We start from the raw sequence: 16814 nt of genomic DNA on the forward strand, positions 1-16814 counted from the left end.
GTGGCGTGACGAAGGAAGGGAGTTTATTAGAAATGACACTGTTGATCTTTCCTGTGAGTCATTTGTCTGTGAGCGCTGGGCAAGGGGGAGGAGGGGGGGAACGCGGGAGAATCACCTGGGTCTCGACAGATGTGACGTCTCCTGTACCTGCCAGACCCCATTAGCTGCAGCTGTGCTGCCTGTCGCTTATTGCGTACTAAAAATAAAACCGGGGCCTCCTTCACGCGCGGTATCCTGTCCTGTTCCACTTCTGAAAAGTTCACAGAAATGGCTTTGACAACTTCCTGTCTACCCACACGATCAGCATTGCAATCAGTGGCCTATATGATGCCTGCAGTGCGTATGTATGTGTGCCGCACCCGCTGCAGGTCTCCACTTCCACATCCGATGGAGGTTTTCTACACTCTGGGTGGTTCTTTAGCACACTGCTCATGTCTGGGACACAAATTAGTCAATTCCTTATTTAGTTCATTATTGTTCACCTACCCTTAAGGCCAAGCTCAAATTATTAGGTGTGTGTGTGTGTGTGTGAGAGAGAGAGAGAGAGAGAGTGAGAGAGACAGAGAGAGAGCATAGTTATAGCGTTCCTTGTGACAGCAGAACTCTGATAGACTGACTTCCCTCAGTCATGTACATTTGTCTGTCTGACTAAATTTTTGGTAAAAGTTAAACAGTTTATCCTCTGAAACCATCGGTGTCATTTTAACACGCCACTCAAATGATTTGATGTTCTCCTTTCTCATGCTTGTCAAGCTATGAGACACCCCCGCCCCCACACTTCTGGATTTTCATAAAGAAAATGTTGGAGAACGACAAAAAAAAAGTGTCTGTTTTATGCACAAATTCCCCCACCCGGACCCCCAGCAGCCCTCTCTCTTTCTGCTTTTGCATCCTGACAGCATTCGCTGTATTTGAGCCTCAGCAGCGGGGAGGGTATATAAAAAGACTGAGCAAGGGTCCGTTTTCATTCATATCCAAGCTGGAGTTTATTTCCACAGAAATAATAGAAGCCACGACTGACATCTGATGATTTAAATTAGTTAGTTATTAGAAGCGAAGTAGTTTTGCCACAAACCACACTGGTTGTAAAGGTTAATGCATCTGTCTGCAAAATGTCAACCACCTTGACATTCTGCAGAAAGTTTTTTGCAATATTGCTTTCTTCTGGGTTTTTTTTTTTTTTGTTTTGAAGGAGGAAATTATGTTACTGAAAATCCAGTTTGCATTTTTATGACTCGGTGCAAGTGTGTCAGCTCTCCAAACAATTTGTCTCATGACAAAATCTCTTTCATGTCCTTGTACTGCTGTCTTATTTGCATTCTTACGAAAAGTTTACTTGATGTGACGTGAAGAAGCTGTTGGGGAACTCCGGTCCTGATGGGCCATGAGACCTACTGTTTTTTGTTCTACCTCATGTTTTCATTCTTTAAATGAGATGATTATCTAGATAAAAAAGTGAGCTCCTGTTGTGTGACCTAAATGAAAAGTAAATCTGTAGAAACCTGAGGCCCCTTCGGATTCAATTTCCCCCCCACTAGTTCTGTAAACGGGTAGATGCCAGCCAGTGTAAACTACCTTGAAGAAATTGGTCAGGTTGTGACAAAGAGTTGATGTTTTTTTTTTTTTAAAAAAAACTCCTGGATCCATGAGAATCAAAAAATATGTGTGGCACAGCAAGTAGCGCTGCTGTCTCACCGCGCCTGGGTGGTGCGAGAGGATGTAGGTAAATTTGCTGGGTCTCAAAACTCACTTTGCTCATGATCTAAGTTCATGAAATGTGTAAATGTTGATGCACCATAACTTTAAGATCACACCTGGATAAACCTTTACGCAGCTACTCCTGTAATGTTCGTAAATGTTTCTGTATCTCAAAAAAAAAAAAAAAAAAAAAAAAAAGTAGTAGGAAGGTGATCAGTAATTGTTGATATTCTGAGTTTTACGGAGCTACTTGTGTGATGTACATTGGTTCATATGGTGGAAAGAAACTAACTACTTAAGAACCACACGTGTTCATGGCTTTGGAGAAAAGCATCTGCTAAATAAATAAATAAATGCATTGTATTTTATTTGTAATAATTTGCTCACACAGAACTGTATCAAATATTGACTTTGATGCAGCGCTAACAGCTGAGAAATTCTGGTTCTTCCATTATTATAGCACAGTGTTACGAGGCACTGCTCTAACAAAGAACTTTAATGTTCTGTATGAACCCTAAGGTACTATTTTATACATCACACTTTTATAGGTTCCAGCATTCGGTGAAATTTAGTCATGAATCACAAGGTGTTACTAAAATTTGCTAGCAAACACAATGTAGCTCTCAGTGGATCCTGGATGTTGACGGACAGCCCTCCTATGGCTCCTCCAGCCAATCAGAATGCTGCAGCTGGGTAGAGAGTGTGCACAGGGCACCAAACAGAGTTAGCATTCAGCCTCTGAGTTCAACAGGGGCTCAGCCTACTGCACCTTGTGATGGCAGCAAGGGCAAATACGGTGGAACAAGACGAAGGAAAAAAAGTTCTTCCCTTAGAGGTTAGAAAGAAAAAGCCAGAGCAGACTTGGTGCCCTGATGGAAAAGGAGGGACGCTTTGTTATCACAGCTAATGAAAGCGAATGAGGTTTGCGACCTGCCCGCCGTCCCTCCTCATCTCCCCGGTAATTGGATGTGTTCCGTGTTTCACCGGGGCTCCGGCGGGAGGAGCAGGACCAAGCAAACAAACAGATTGTGTTTAGATAACGGCCATCTCCAATCACAGATTATCTGGCTTGATATTTTCTTCAGTGGAACACCGGCCGACAAGGTCAGGGGTAAGAGACTCCCGGTGGGCTGAGGAAGGGAGGATGGGAAGGCTCTTTGTTGCCTTGTTACCGAGATTGGATCAGCTGTCCAAAACTCCCTCTAACTCTCTTATATAGCTTTCTTCTTCTCCTTATTTCCCTCTTGACAGGCAGGGCAGACACAAATATAACCAAAGACATTCTACTTAGGAGGATGTGGACTCTGCCCTCTGTTGGGTGTAGTCTGCAACTCTGATACACACAATATTACTGTTTGCAACATGGAATAGCAGGGAGTCAAGTTAGTCACTGGAATCGACTTGGTTCTCATTTTCTTCCTCATTAAGGAGGAAGGAAACAAGAACGAAAAAACGTAATCTAGCCCATCACCATTATACTGCATCTCATTTGGTGAATGTTTCCTTCGTTGCTGTCCCTTCTTTCAGTTTGTGTGTGTGTGCCCTTTAACACTTAATGCATTCTCATGCTGGTAAGAGGATAACCTTGAAAGGCCAAATGGAAAGCCAACACAACTGATGCAACAGTGATGTAAGTCCCACTGATAATTTACATAATCCCATCAGTCAGTCTTGACTGAGTGTGATTGACAGAGGGGGGAGGAGGAAAACGCACGTGGTCTGGGCGTTGCTTCTTGGGCAGCAGGCCATGCTGAGGGAACAGCGTTTGGCTATTCCTCAGGAGAGGATATCCCTCTCCTGGAAATCTTGGACAGGGAGGGTTAGGGGTTGAATGAATAGTGGAATCCACTAATAGGCACTAATGTCTGCGAAAGGCCCAGAAACCAGATGCCTCCGTGACTCCCAGCGATGGGTAATCGCTGATGTCACGTGTTTGACCGATGGCACTCATTTGCAGGGATGCTGCACTGGGTGTCACGATGAGGCTATCAAGCATGTCCAAAACTCCCGGTAGTCCCCTGCGCATTAAGTGCCTGACATCTGTACCTGTTGGCCATTGCCGGCCCTGTGCTGTGATCGCCCCAACTTTTTTAGCACTACTGGCAGAGCTACTCATTAACGGAGCTCTGACAGTCCTGGTTTGACTCATCCAAAGTACCGATTGACTGCTTTATCTGTGAACTTAGTTTCACAGTCAGTTTGCTACGAAGGTCTATGGACTGTAGCTCACAATATCTTCATACTGTCCGTTCTGCCAGAGCTGCTTTTATCTGCATTACCCATTTTTTCCTTCCGTCTTCAGACCGAAAGTTTTCGTAAGCAGGTTTTGCAGAGTCAAAGAAGGTGGGCACTGAGCACAGGCTAACCTGTATTTCACTCACTGGCATGTATTTTTCCTTTCCCCCCGCTCTTCAGCAGTGAGAGAGAATAGTAATTGATAGCGGCCCCATCCGTCCTTCTCTCTTAGGCCCTATGTCCAATCCATCTCCGTAAAATGCAGACTGGCTTCTGCCCAAGCCTTGTCGGTCAGACTTTGCCTGTTTTTAGATGGCCATTAATTAAAGTGGCGCCGTGACAAAAATAGGATCTAAATGAGATTTGTGTAGGGAGGAAATGGGCGGCCTGATCCCTAACCTGGCAGTGTAAATCATCCCCAGGTTTCAGTTGAGGGAGAGGAAATACAAACAGAACAAGTCTGCCAGACTAGAAGAAGCAACTCTGTTCAACTATGTCTTCTGCCTGTTCTGTTGTGCTTCACTTAATTTTCACATATAATGAAGTTTTTTTATAGCTGGGCTTTTTACATTAGGCTGCAGTACCCGGGACCTCTCTCTGGGAGCTTACAAATGACTGTATATTCAGAAATCATGCTGGACCAAATGGCTCGCTTGTCATTTAAGGCTGTGTTAATCAGCATTCCTCAGAGAGTTTGCATATGAATCAGTTATGCAAGAAAGGGATAGATTCTTTGTGAATTCCCAGAATTCAGAGTGCCCCCCATTTATAGAAAGCAGAAACACAAAGGAAAGTCACTTGGGTTTTGATCTACTGGGAGAAGAAGCTCACTTACCTCCTCGTCCTTCACTGTCTGCTGGTTTCACCTGGATTGGCCGGTTCATCTGAGGGAAGGGGAGACACAAAGCCCAGCTTAGCGCCATCACTCGGATGAACCGAATGGCATACGAAAAGTTCTGTTTCTACAGTCATGTCACAGTTGTGTGTATTAATACAAACTGCATAATTACAGCAACTAGACTGAACTAAACTGTTGGATACACTATTTAAGTTTGTCGTTGTTCCCTTTTTGAAAACAGTGCAAGAAGAAGCCAAAAGATCCAGTGGATGAACACAAAACTGGGTCTTCAAACCAGGAAAACACAATGCCGTTCTGTGAGAGACGGCTAAGATATGGACTCTGATATGGTGCTTCGTTTGAAAGAATGAGGGTCAGAGACAAAACTGAGGCCTCCCTTTGTTTGGTAACAACAGATTTTGGATGCCAAGTAGTGCAGAGGATGTGAAGGAGACAGGAGCATGAGCAGATGGACACAGAACTGATTTCCAAGCCCAGATTCACACACAGAGTTCTGCGACAAATGACAGCTGTTTAGTAACAAGGGCCTATGATTGCCAGTCTGTACGGAGGAGGAAAGGGGTTCTCGGTGGAACAGAAATGCTAGCGTCTGCGAGCTCTGACTACACATTGCCTTGACGTTTGACGGGCTTTGTAAATATACTCTTCTGCAAAGTCAATAATACTGAATTAACCTTTTGTTTTCACTGCTAGTCTTTCAAATTAAAAATGAATCGCTGCAGAAGGATCAAATGCTTTGCTGATGATTATATCAAATTAAGCCAAGCGGGAACTGAAGTGATGGGAACCTTGGGAATGCAAGGGTTGAATCAGGGGACACTATGTGTGCTGGCAATCTATGAGGAGCAAGAGATGAGGCATGATCTGTTCAGAAGCATGTCCTGATATCCCAGTCTGGCCATGGTCCACTCTATTTCCTGGTTCTGCCTCTCACTAACTGGTCACGGGACCAAAGCTGCAGACCAGCCGGACAGTACAGATGACCTAACAGTGAGGGGACTCTTATCCATGGTTGCCTCCAAGCAACTGTATTCAGAGGTCATCTCCCAAACAGTTGGCTTGAAGTTTCATGGGCCATTATCAGTCCTCATTCTCTGGCTTGTACAGGGAGGCTACTCAGGTAAGTTTCACACTGGGTTTTGACACCTACTTGTCAGACGCCTTAGCCCCTGATTGGAGATTTTGGGTAGAAAGTCCTGGACTTCAGTCTACGTTCCTTGCTGCCAAATTGCCTGAAAATACTCACTAAGGTTGATACTTGGACCATGTCTCAGTGCAGCAGTTTCTGATCAATTGCAAGTTAGGAGAAAAAATGTTGGAAATATGTTCTGTAAAGAAGGTAAAAACATAAAAAAAATTATAGCTAAAAGTTGGCATTAACTTCACTGTGGAATATTAACACGATCAGGTAATTCTCTGCCTTAATACCATGCTAAATGTCAGCATACCCTCACGCAAGCGCATGCAGATGCACAGAAGCGCACAAGCATCGGCTCGGGACTCTGCTAGCAGCAGATGGCCTAAGTGACAGCTGAATCCCTTATTATTGAGTGTAAGATTAGCCGGCAGATCAAGGCAAAGTTAATTATCTCTAATTTATCTGAGGCCTGGAGAGGCTAGAAGGTGCGGCGAGGCAGGGCAGGCGCGATGACACCTCCAACCACAGGTGGCGGAGGCTAACACACGCACGGGCAGAAACACACACCCAAACAGACACATACGCACACGTCAGGGATTGAAGGTGTGCTCCCACAGAGAGCCAATAAATTATGCTCTGGGGCTGCTTATAATACACTTTTATTCAAATCGAGACTTTATAGCTTACACTTTAAAGTATTTATACCACCGAACCTTTTACCGAAGACTGCAATTAGAACTCTAAACATTTCAACAAGGTACAAAGGAGAGCCTTGTCTTTTCGGTCACCTTTTGGCGTTCAGCTTTTTCTGGTCCAGTGCTGCACAGAAGAGGTGCTTTTGATACACATGACACAAAACATACTGCTGTTATGCTGAGCGTAAAAAGGATGGACACTCTAGCTAATGGCGAGAACGTAGGTGCAAACCGGCGTTTTGGAAAGAAAAATGTTCTCTTTGACCTCAAAGCTTTTTAGAGGTGCTGTTTTGGCCCATCTTTTATCAGGATCTGAGCAATCACCACACAGAACAGGAGCAGTAAAACACGGTTCCCTTCAGTACTCTGCGGCTAGGGGTCTCCTGCCAGCTTATTCATCTGGACTTCCCACAGGGCTGAGTTTCCATTTGACAAATTCCTGAGCCCAAACTCTCACATGCCAGCACTGGAGACAGACACAGCAGAGACCCACTCCGTGCCCACCATGGGCAGTGGCTCGACCTTCGCGCTGCACCCCTGCTCCTGAACCTTGCACCCACTCTTGGGTCTGTTTCGAGCACCAGCTGGTGGGATCCAGGCTAAAGATGACAGTGATTTCAGTCCCTCAGCAGCTGTATTAAAGCCAGGTCCCAGAGGGGTTTGATTTACCCTTGCCACACACTCCCAGACTGCTTAGACTCTCGAGCCACAAGGCATCTGCCGTCTCAAATGGCCACGTGAAAACAAAAGTATGCATTTTGTCATAAAGCTAAGAATACATAAGTGTCTTGTCGTCTGCGGGAGGCAGAAGGACTATGGATATTTATGGAGATTGAGAGCGGATGTTTCATGAGAAGAGAGTCACGACCCAAACAAATGGATGGTCTTGCTGGGACTGTGCTGTCTGAGAGGCTTGGTAATGACAGACTTAGAGGGGGGCTCATATAGTCATGCAGGGAAGGTTGAGCAGGCATTGACAGCTTATCTCCATACAGGCAGCCATCAACTTTATTGAATCGGCGTTTTCTTTTTAAAAAAACAAGATAAAATGTTAGAAATGGGGCGCATTACGCTGGATTTTACCTGGATTTTCAGGATCTGTGTTCTTTCTCTGAACCTCCTGACTGATTCCCTGCTTATCAGTGACCTTCAGTCTCTCTGAAAACTGGTTTTCTGTTTCACAACACCCTCCCGTTCTACCTCCACACCATTCTACCTCCAGCGCACCTGCTTGGTGGCAACCTAAGTGGAGCTGATCATGTGCAGCAGGTACTTTTAATCCATCTTCTCTCTGCCATTGCTCTCCATCTAAAGGCTGGAGGGTGTGGGATCCTGGTGAGAACTGGATGGCATGGGGTGAGCGAGAAGTCCAGCCAGCCATTCTGCTACACTCAGCTTCATAAAGCCCTTTCTCCCCCCAGCAGTAGATGCACCGACACACGGATCATCGCAGAGTGGATGCCGCGCCACATTAACTTTATGGCTACTTTCACTTTTTACCCTGGGGTGGGGTGTGGGGGGCTGGGATGAACCAGCATGACAGCGGGCTTTATGAAGCTACTGTGGAGCTCCGCCTCAGGGCTATGGAGCGCCACTCGGAGCAGGCTGGCAGGGGAGGGGTGATGTCCGTGTGGCACAGTCATTTGCCCTCCGCGTGGGAACATTTCTGCAGATGTTTTCAACTTTCCACACTTTCAGAAAGACTTTCAAAAGACCCCATTTAGTCGCTTAGCAGGCATTTTGAAAAGAAACTAATTCTTTTATGTTTTTATATAATTTTAACTTCCAATTTTATAGCTGGATACTTTACTGATGCAGTGTAGTTAAGTCATCTTGCTCAGCTGTACAACAGCAGGGCTTCTCCTAATACTTGGAAATTAAGTTTTGTGGCCTTATATCTAGTGGCTTAACAGCTGCACCCCCTGCTGCCCATGGAGAATATAGAAGCCTTTCTGAGTCAGTGGTCTGTCTGGGGGCGAGACACTGCATCTTTCAGCTAGCTTTTAACTAGGGGTTTGGCAGCTGGCACCAATCTACTTTGTTAATGATAAAATGAGTGACACAGTCCTCAGAGATGCAAGCACTAAACAAGAGCCATAATTCTGAGTGGTAGATGACGAATTTCAAATTAAAAAGAGAACAAAAGAATAGCGGAACCGTCCAATTTCCTTTCCGGCGAAACGCCTCTGCTAAGTTTATGACCCCTGTGTCTGGTTAAACTCGTACGTTTTCTGCCTTGAACTGATTGTGAAGTTGCAGGTGAGGATAACACCCGGTTCATGGAAGGAGGTCTCGTCCAACCACGGGTGCGGTCCGGTCCCGCTGAGATGTGGTGTGCACCTACTGCCGCACCCTCCCGACAATGGCGTGCACCAAAAGGGGCTGCGCGTATGTGGAAGGGATGCACAGTTAGGTTTGCTCCACAGAGGCAGCAGAGATTCTAATTATGATACCTGCTCTTTGCAGACACCTTGAGAGACATAAATAAACAAACAGGTAAGGGCCTGGCCTAAATGTAGACATCAAAGGCACTCTCTTAGTCTTCGTGAGCAAATACCACTTTTAAATAGCAGAATGCTACAGCTCATTAAAATAAACAAGTGCTTGCAGGCACATACAAGTGCGTATGCACGCAAGCACACACACACGCACACACAGTTTTGGTATGGCAGCACACTAATAGAGATGACACATTCAAGGCTTATAACAGACTGCCAGTTCTAATCAGAGTGCTGCATCACACTTTTCCTTTCAAAAGCCCCCTGACTGCCACCCCCTGAAGAGAGCGCAAGCTGTGAGGAGGGTCTTACAAGGTTTATGGTTGGGGGGGCAAACCAAATCTCATTTGCCGTGAAGCGCCTTCTTGCCCCGTGTGAGAAGGCCTGCACAGAGGCAGGAGCCATGGAAAGGTGCAGTGTAACAGGTCTCATTCTGCATCTCTGCTTTCCATTTGGGCTACTTTCATCTGTTAACCACTTTGTTAGTGGTCCTTCATCCTGACTGAGGTAGACATCGCAACAAAAAATACTCTGCAGATCACTCTTGCCAACACCACAAATCACTCCAGAACTGGCCCGAAACCATCAACGCCAAGAATGCACTGTTGTCACCGTTCTCAATGATTCCGGCTTGGTCATTCTGGAAAATTTGAGTGACGAATGCAAACGTTGACAAAAAGTGCCACGATTATTCAGAACACGAAAGGACAGACTTTTGGAACCAAAACGAAGTGCAGTGTAACAAGACTTCATCACAATCGATGATCTTGCTGTAGAAGTTAATTCACCATGCTTACATTTCATAGCGACCTAAGTCTGAACGCTTTAGTAATAAAAGGCGAGCAAATGTAAAACGAGAGAATGCCTCAGAGCAGAGACTTTCACACTGCATCCAACCTCCTCAATCTCCAGACAAACCCACCTGCTCATTTAACCCCAGCTGCTGGAGGAACTGGGAGCGTCAGTGAGGCACTGTTACTGCAGCACATGAGAAACAAAGGCTCCACAGCAGAGCAAAGGTTCGGGAGGTTCTGAGCAGTCCCCTCCCTGGATAGTCTGGGTGTCTGCCTTCTCCCTGCTTCAAGGGACCGTTGATAACAAAATATGTAAAAAACGAAAACAAAGCACAGCGTAATATTTTCCCCGAGTCCGTCTTCATCTTGTCCGGCTAGCACCTCACACTTGGGCTAGACAGCATGGGAGAGGTGTGTGAGACAGCGCTCTGTGCCCTGCAGGCACAGGGACTGGATAGCAGGTGTAATTGAAAAGGTTGTTTGGTGAGGCAAACCTGGAGTGACAGTTAATTAGCGCTAGCGGGGGACACCTGACGACTGCAAGGTGGCGATAAGGTGCTGCGTGCTGCAGCGCCCCATAGCCCCTCAGGGGGCAGCGTCGAGCCACCCCAAACCCATCTGGGGAAGCGGAGCTCTGACTTACGCCAGCGGGAGAACATCAAACTCCACACCCCCTGTAGGCCTGCCGTCCATTTTTGTTTCGACAGTGTCGCCCTCCCAAGAAGTTTCTACCAGGCAGAAACAATGAGCCCCTTCTGTGTACATGTAGCTTTTTCTAACAACCTCCGACTCTGTTCGCAAGAATAATGCTTGCCGGAGGGGAAGTTCACAGCCCGCACGCACACGAGCAAACAATTGAAATGCAAAAGCTACAGTGCCGAGGTCAATCAGACGCCACCGGCTCCCCGTGGTGATGCTACCTGCGTGGTCACTGTGGGACACCGCAATCGGCATCAAGCCCATCAGTAAACATGGCCTGCTTTTGGGACCAAAGTGTTCCTTCAATAATTTACCACACGAGACTTGGATAACGGGCAAAAACAACAAGAAAACGAATGCTAAGGGCCTGGGAAAACCACATTAAGAATGCAGGCACAGCCTCGAGCAGGGTCTTAAGACAAGGGGCCAGCCAATTAATTCCTCCCAAAACCAAGGAAAGGGTGAAGGGTCTGCTCATTTTTCTCTGTCTAATTTCCTTGCAGGCTGTATAGTACTCCACAATGGGCTCTTTGCCCTGAAAAATTCATAGTACTCGCTCCCCACCCAAAGGGGAAAAAATTCCAATTAGTAAATGAATTTTTGACTCATCTCCACCAACACGCTGGTCTGTAGTTATTCTGCAGCATGACGGGTATATGGTGGAAAATCAGTGTGTTGCCATGTTTTCGTGTACCTAGTTAGGATGCTAGATGATGTTTAGTGGCTTTGCATGACAGTTTCTTGGTATTTCTATCGGTCATGAGATCATGCATGGCAAAGACACTTATTAGCTACATCCGTCAATGGATGTCATTTCGGGACTGGATCGGCTGAAAGGCCTTGAAGTGGTAGGCTGGGCAGGGCTGCAAAAATTGCTGAAGCCTAGAAGTTGTTTCAAGGCATGAGCTTACACACACAAACACACACAATGCAATAAACACACTATGATGAGACACTTCTCCCCTTGTTATCCTGCTTCTTTTGAAAATAGTCATGGGGCTTTTTCATTTCATTTCACATTATTCACCCTGTTGAGACTTACTGGGCTGCCTTTTTTATCCTGGGTGAATGGCAAACTTTGTGAAGAATGGCTATGGTAAGCGATCTGGGTCACGGAAAAAATGAACCATTCAAAGCAAAATAACCACCAGCTGGAGGCCCCCTTACTTTATACTTAAAGACGCTCTGCAAAAAAAACAAAAACACATGCTTTGTCAATGCGTGATTACTCCAGGTGCTGTACATAAAGAGCAATGTACCCAGGACAGTTGCTAGTGGTTACCAACATCTGTTTTAACGCAGCGAAATTACTTGCAAGAGGAATCCCTGAGATATGATCTGAGAGCATTGAACTATGAAAAGTTATATTTGTGTTTTAAAGTTCAAAGCGTTGCTTTGATGTCTGTCTGAAAAGATGATTTTCCTGAGATCGATCCCGACAATTTCAGAATGTTGCCATAGCACTCCATCAGTGACTGGGTTAATGAAAGGACCTCTGCCTTTATAACAGTGGCCGTTCGACTTCAATGGAGGTTCCTGGAACATCGTGCTTTCTTTGTATACATCAATTTACCCCGGGATACAGCACAGGACAGCTCATCATAAATCTAGCCCTGTATATTTAATCCCATACATTTCGCTGTGCCACGCTGTTTTTTTCTCAAAACTATTATTTAGTCTCATAAGCTGTGCTTTGCCTTTAAAATCTGCTTTCACTTGTTTCTAATACGTTCAAGCATTATTTCTTTTGTGCGGAAAGGCATTTTTAAAATGCTAATTATAATAATCCAGTATTGTAATGCATGCTAGCAGTCTCTTCCATGTTATACGTGAGGGGAAGAGTTCAGGCCTAATAACACATTTCTTCTGTGCTGTAAAAACCAGAGGTTCTGCAGAAAGAATCCTACACTTCCATTCCGAAAATGTGTTTGCCCAGCGGTCAAGGCACAGGTCATTTCTTAACTGCCTTCAGCTATTTTAAGGTCATGTGATGATTTCGTCCGAGAGAAGCCTATTAAGCTGATGTGTCCACCTTTCAGCGCTACTGCCCACCCAAAAAGCTGAGGTCCTTGAGAACTTCACCCACATTCATACTGAATTGGTTCTCCTTCATTTCAGCCCTCTCATCTGGTGGTTCCTTTCACAGTCTTCAAATGAGCTGACTTTACTCAGTTTATTTCAAAAGACACAAAGCGTGTAATTTAATTGTGCTTCATTTTTTAAATTACGATTATGTTCTGCTTTTGGCTATCTCCCGTTCTATCGTAGGGATATTAGTACACCTCATGTGAGATTTATCGGTTGTATTATGACTTTAAATGAACCCTGAAGATTTCTTCTTTCTAAAATAATTTTGTTTGTTTTTGGTGGGAATAACGGATGCCAGGGTCAATCATTTGTCAAAATGGCATGTATTTATATTTTATCATTATTTTTCCTCTTTTTGCTGTTATTAATGGCCAAGATCTTTGAGCCCTCAACCAATAATGGCTCATGCAAAACTTTGACAGATTTCCATTGGAAAGAGAATCAATTTATTAATTTTATGCCCTGCCCAGTGCTAGACATCAAGGTTTGCTGGAATAAAGCCACCATTTTGAGCTGATCATAATTTTTATATTCAATAGCTGAGCAAACAAACAAATCTCAGGGGGCTAAGAATCCTCCATTACCCTCTTCTGTCAGTAGTCTGCTCATCATTACTAGTTCAGCAGTTTTGCAGATCTCCTGTCGGCAGTTCATCTCTCTGGATTTGAGTGTAGATTTAAGAACTTTTTCACAAACATTTATCCTGCATACAGAAGCGCAGGAAGACACAGGCACTGCGAGAGACCGCTCCGCCACCTCTCATCCTTTATCGGTGACAGGAGCGAGGGGAGACAGAAAGACAAAATGTCACTCAGACGGCAGGGCCAAGCGTGGCAACAAAACTGGTGAATCTCTATGCAAATGTATGCTAATTGATGCAGGTGGGTCCAAGGAAGAGCCTCTGGCTGTTTGATTGGCAGTTGTAGTTTGGATGCTGGCTGAAGAGCATCCCATTGGCCAGGGGCCTGTCTCTCTGACGCTGTGCAGCTCTTCGCTCCTCACCAGTGGTCTGCTCCGAATGCCCACGGTAGCCTGAATGCGATGCCACAGGAGAGACATCTTAATGTGCCCTGCATTATGCATGCAAATCGGAAGCCTTACAACACACGTATGATTAATGATCATCAGTTTTTCCCCTGTTACAGGTCAAGTGGAGTAATATCGCCTAATGAGTGTTTTTGTAACATTTATGTCCTGTGAGGCATTCCGATTAAAGATTCATTTCCATTCCTCTGAGGGGGGTCAACACTCTAATTAATCATGTGGAGAACGGGGCTTTGGTCAATGACACATTCTTACAAACTTTCATGCAGATAAATGGAAGCCTTGAGAAATTTGGGAACCACATTTAAAACAATGCTCCTACTTTTGACCAATTTGGGCTGACAGCACCCTTTGGACAGCAGTCCGGCGGTGAACGTGCCTACGGGGAGCAACACAATTCATTTCTGAGATTGTATTAATGTTCAAGCTGGGTTTATTGTTTCCTGACGGCTGTGGACCTTTACTTCAGATCCTCGGAGGATTTTTCAATTCTGCAGTTTTATGATTGTTTTTTCAACTCAAATGTGACAGCTATAAAAAAATGCCTGCTAAATCCTCAAGCAATCTTCCCAGCACATCTATCATTCTTTGACTTGTTTTTGTCTGTATCAAAAGTCAGGTGTCAAAGGCAATTTCTTTTGGGAAATATGTTACGAAACAAAGTTCCCAAAATTAAAACTGTGCATTTTGCAAAACAATGAAACAGAAAGGTCCCCTTGAAAGAACATTTTCTCTACCTTAATTAATAATGGGGCAAATACAGTACCTGCGTTTAACTAACCATGAAATTTATCTATTAGTCGTTATCCATCCTATTCGTGTCTGTGAAAATTCATTTAATTAAACTGAGTTTTAATTGTTATTAAACGGGGATTTGTATAACGTGCTGTAAGAGAGCACGGAGCAGACGCATTAAAAGGGGGCTGATAATGTCTTGAAAACAGCGGCAGGCGCGATATATCAAACAGAAACACGTCTTTTTGGTTGCACTTACAAAATGGGAAGCACCTGAAGGCACTTTCGAAAGCAGGAGATGAAAGAGCTATCTTGAGACATCTTAAGACCTATGGAGAGGTGCATTTTAATTCTTGTCAGACACCTCATACGGCATTCCGGATAGATCTAGGAGCCTGTTTGATAGCCTGGTGATGCTTGCCCGTGTTATTGATTCGGCTGCGGCTTGTCGTTACTTGTTTCGGATGCGTTTGAGTGGTCTGTGGACACATGTTCCTCGGAGTTTGTTTGGCAGGTCGAGATTCATTAATGTGTTGACAGAAGGGGCGATTCGGGTCGAAGCATCTTGTCACTTAAGAGGGGACACATGAAAAAAGCAAACTGTCTTCCAGGCTTAGTCTACCAAGCAGGATTTTGTACTCCTTTCTACAGGATGCTATCACGCACACTAGTGTCATGTGCGATGATCACGAACAAAAACCTGCATCTCTGGAAACGGCGATTGCTCCGTAACGGTGACGACCCTTTCATTTTGCGCCGTGCACGCGCACGTGTTTATTCCAGACATTGGTCTTTATTCACCATATTTGTTTAGACGATGAACCTCTCTCCGCAGAAGGACTGGGTGATGTAAGTTTACTGGTGTTATGACATCATTCTGGTTGGGACTCAAGGAAACAACCGGGCTGCTGAAGGAGAATGGGCATAACAACATCCACAGCACATGTACAAGAGCGTTTCCCTCACATACAGTATCTGAGACATTCATCGGCTAATTTACACACATTACGACGGAATGTCAGAAGGAGTAGCACGTTGCTCTTAATGCTGCTTTGTATTTAAAGTGAATCCAGTTAAAATGGACTCTGTTGTTCAACTTTGACTTGAACACATTGTCCTGAGCAGGTCTGACATTTCATCTGGTTGGCTATTCTCCCTTCTGGCGAGCGAAACGCACGGCGTCTCTCGGTGGCATGCCTGAGCTGCATGTGGCGTGAAGGGCTACAATTACACCCCAGGTCTGCCCAACACCCTGTGGTGAGGAAGCAGGGAAATTGCTTTGCTGGCAATCTTTTACAGAAGCCCATTTAATAGCGACTGGAGCAAACGCATGCAAACCCTTTGTCTGAGACACCTGGGGACCAGCTGGCTTCTCGTTTAGGGATAAAATACATGTTTATTTAGAGTGGCTTGCCAGCGCCACCGCATTGCCCCCCAGCTGAGCCGGCCTGTGCTGGAGCCCCCTTCCTGCTCACACCAGAAGCCAGCTCTACCCTCCACCCCACACACACCCCCAGCACCAGCCTTCAACAACCCTTTGAAATACCACGTTTTGTTCTTTGTCATCACAGACATGATGAATTATACATCTGTGACAATATTATTGCATGAGATTTGTTCAACTTGAAATGGAATTCAGGAATAATAGTGTGTCTCCATGCTGTTTTGCAGTGCACTGCTCAGCCTGTGAGGGGCAGTGAAGGAGAGGGTCTCAGCCACACACTGATAATGACTATAGCACGCCCCGTTCCATGGTCATGGTTCTTGGGGCACTAGGTTGGGCAGGGTGCACCTTCAATCTGATGTCGTTTACTGGTCACATGGCTGATAAAGTGGACACCATTCCAGGGAATTTCAACTGAAAACAACTCAACTCAGCTACATGCCGTTTCCATTAAAAGCAAGCATGGAAAAGTGAGGAAAGAGACAAAGTCAGCAGATGCTCGTTCTACCTCTCTATAAACATTGGTGAAGTAAGTCTACTTTGTTGGGGTGGAGATGCGGGGGCAATTTATGTCTTGCTCCGTCTCCAGTTTCCCGCCCGGGGCCGTTTGTTAGTCGACGTTGTCTGTTGCTCCAAAGGGGACGGCAACACGGAGGATCCCCGTCAGAGAACTGTGGTAAACGTGGGTAGGAAGGCGGTGTAGGACGCATGTTCTCCTGGAGACAGGAGAGACAATCCACAGAGGAGGTGACAGAGCTACTGAGAACACAGCCATATTTCATGTTTCCCCTGCAGAGTGCCTGCGACTACATTGTTAGCATCTATTTATTTGTCCTGCTATTACAAAGACAAGCAGCGTGTGTGTGGTTTTTTTTCATATTGGACAG

At 45.3% G+C, this 16814-nt stretch overlaps 1 protein-coding gene across 8 annotated transcripts in view; it reads right to left on the reverse strand.

Moving 5' to 3' along the window:
* The window catches only part of LOC108926335 (CUGBP Elav-like family member 4), an 80083-nt gene that overhangs the window by 21559 nt on the left and 41710 nt on the right, over nt 1–16814 (reverse strand). For all 8 annotated transcript variants that reach the window (XM_018738988.2, XM_018738987.2, XM_018738986.2 and 5 more), the window contains exon 3: nt 4769–4817. In XM_018738988.2, coding sequence (XP_018594504.1) covers nt 4769–4817 — 49 coding nt within the window. The remainder of the gene's footprint in view (nt 1–4768; nt 4818–16814) is intronic.

Source organism: Scleropages formosus, chromosome 7 (assembly GCF_900964775.1).
Source record: "Scleropages formosus chromosome 7, fSclFor1.1, whole genome shotgun sequence".
NCBI lineage: Eukaryota > Metazoa > Chordata > Actinopteri > Osteoglossiformes > Osteoglossidae > Scleropages > Scleropages formosus.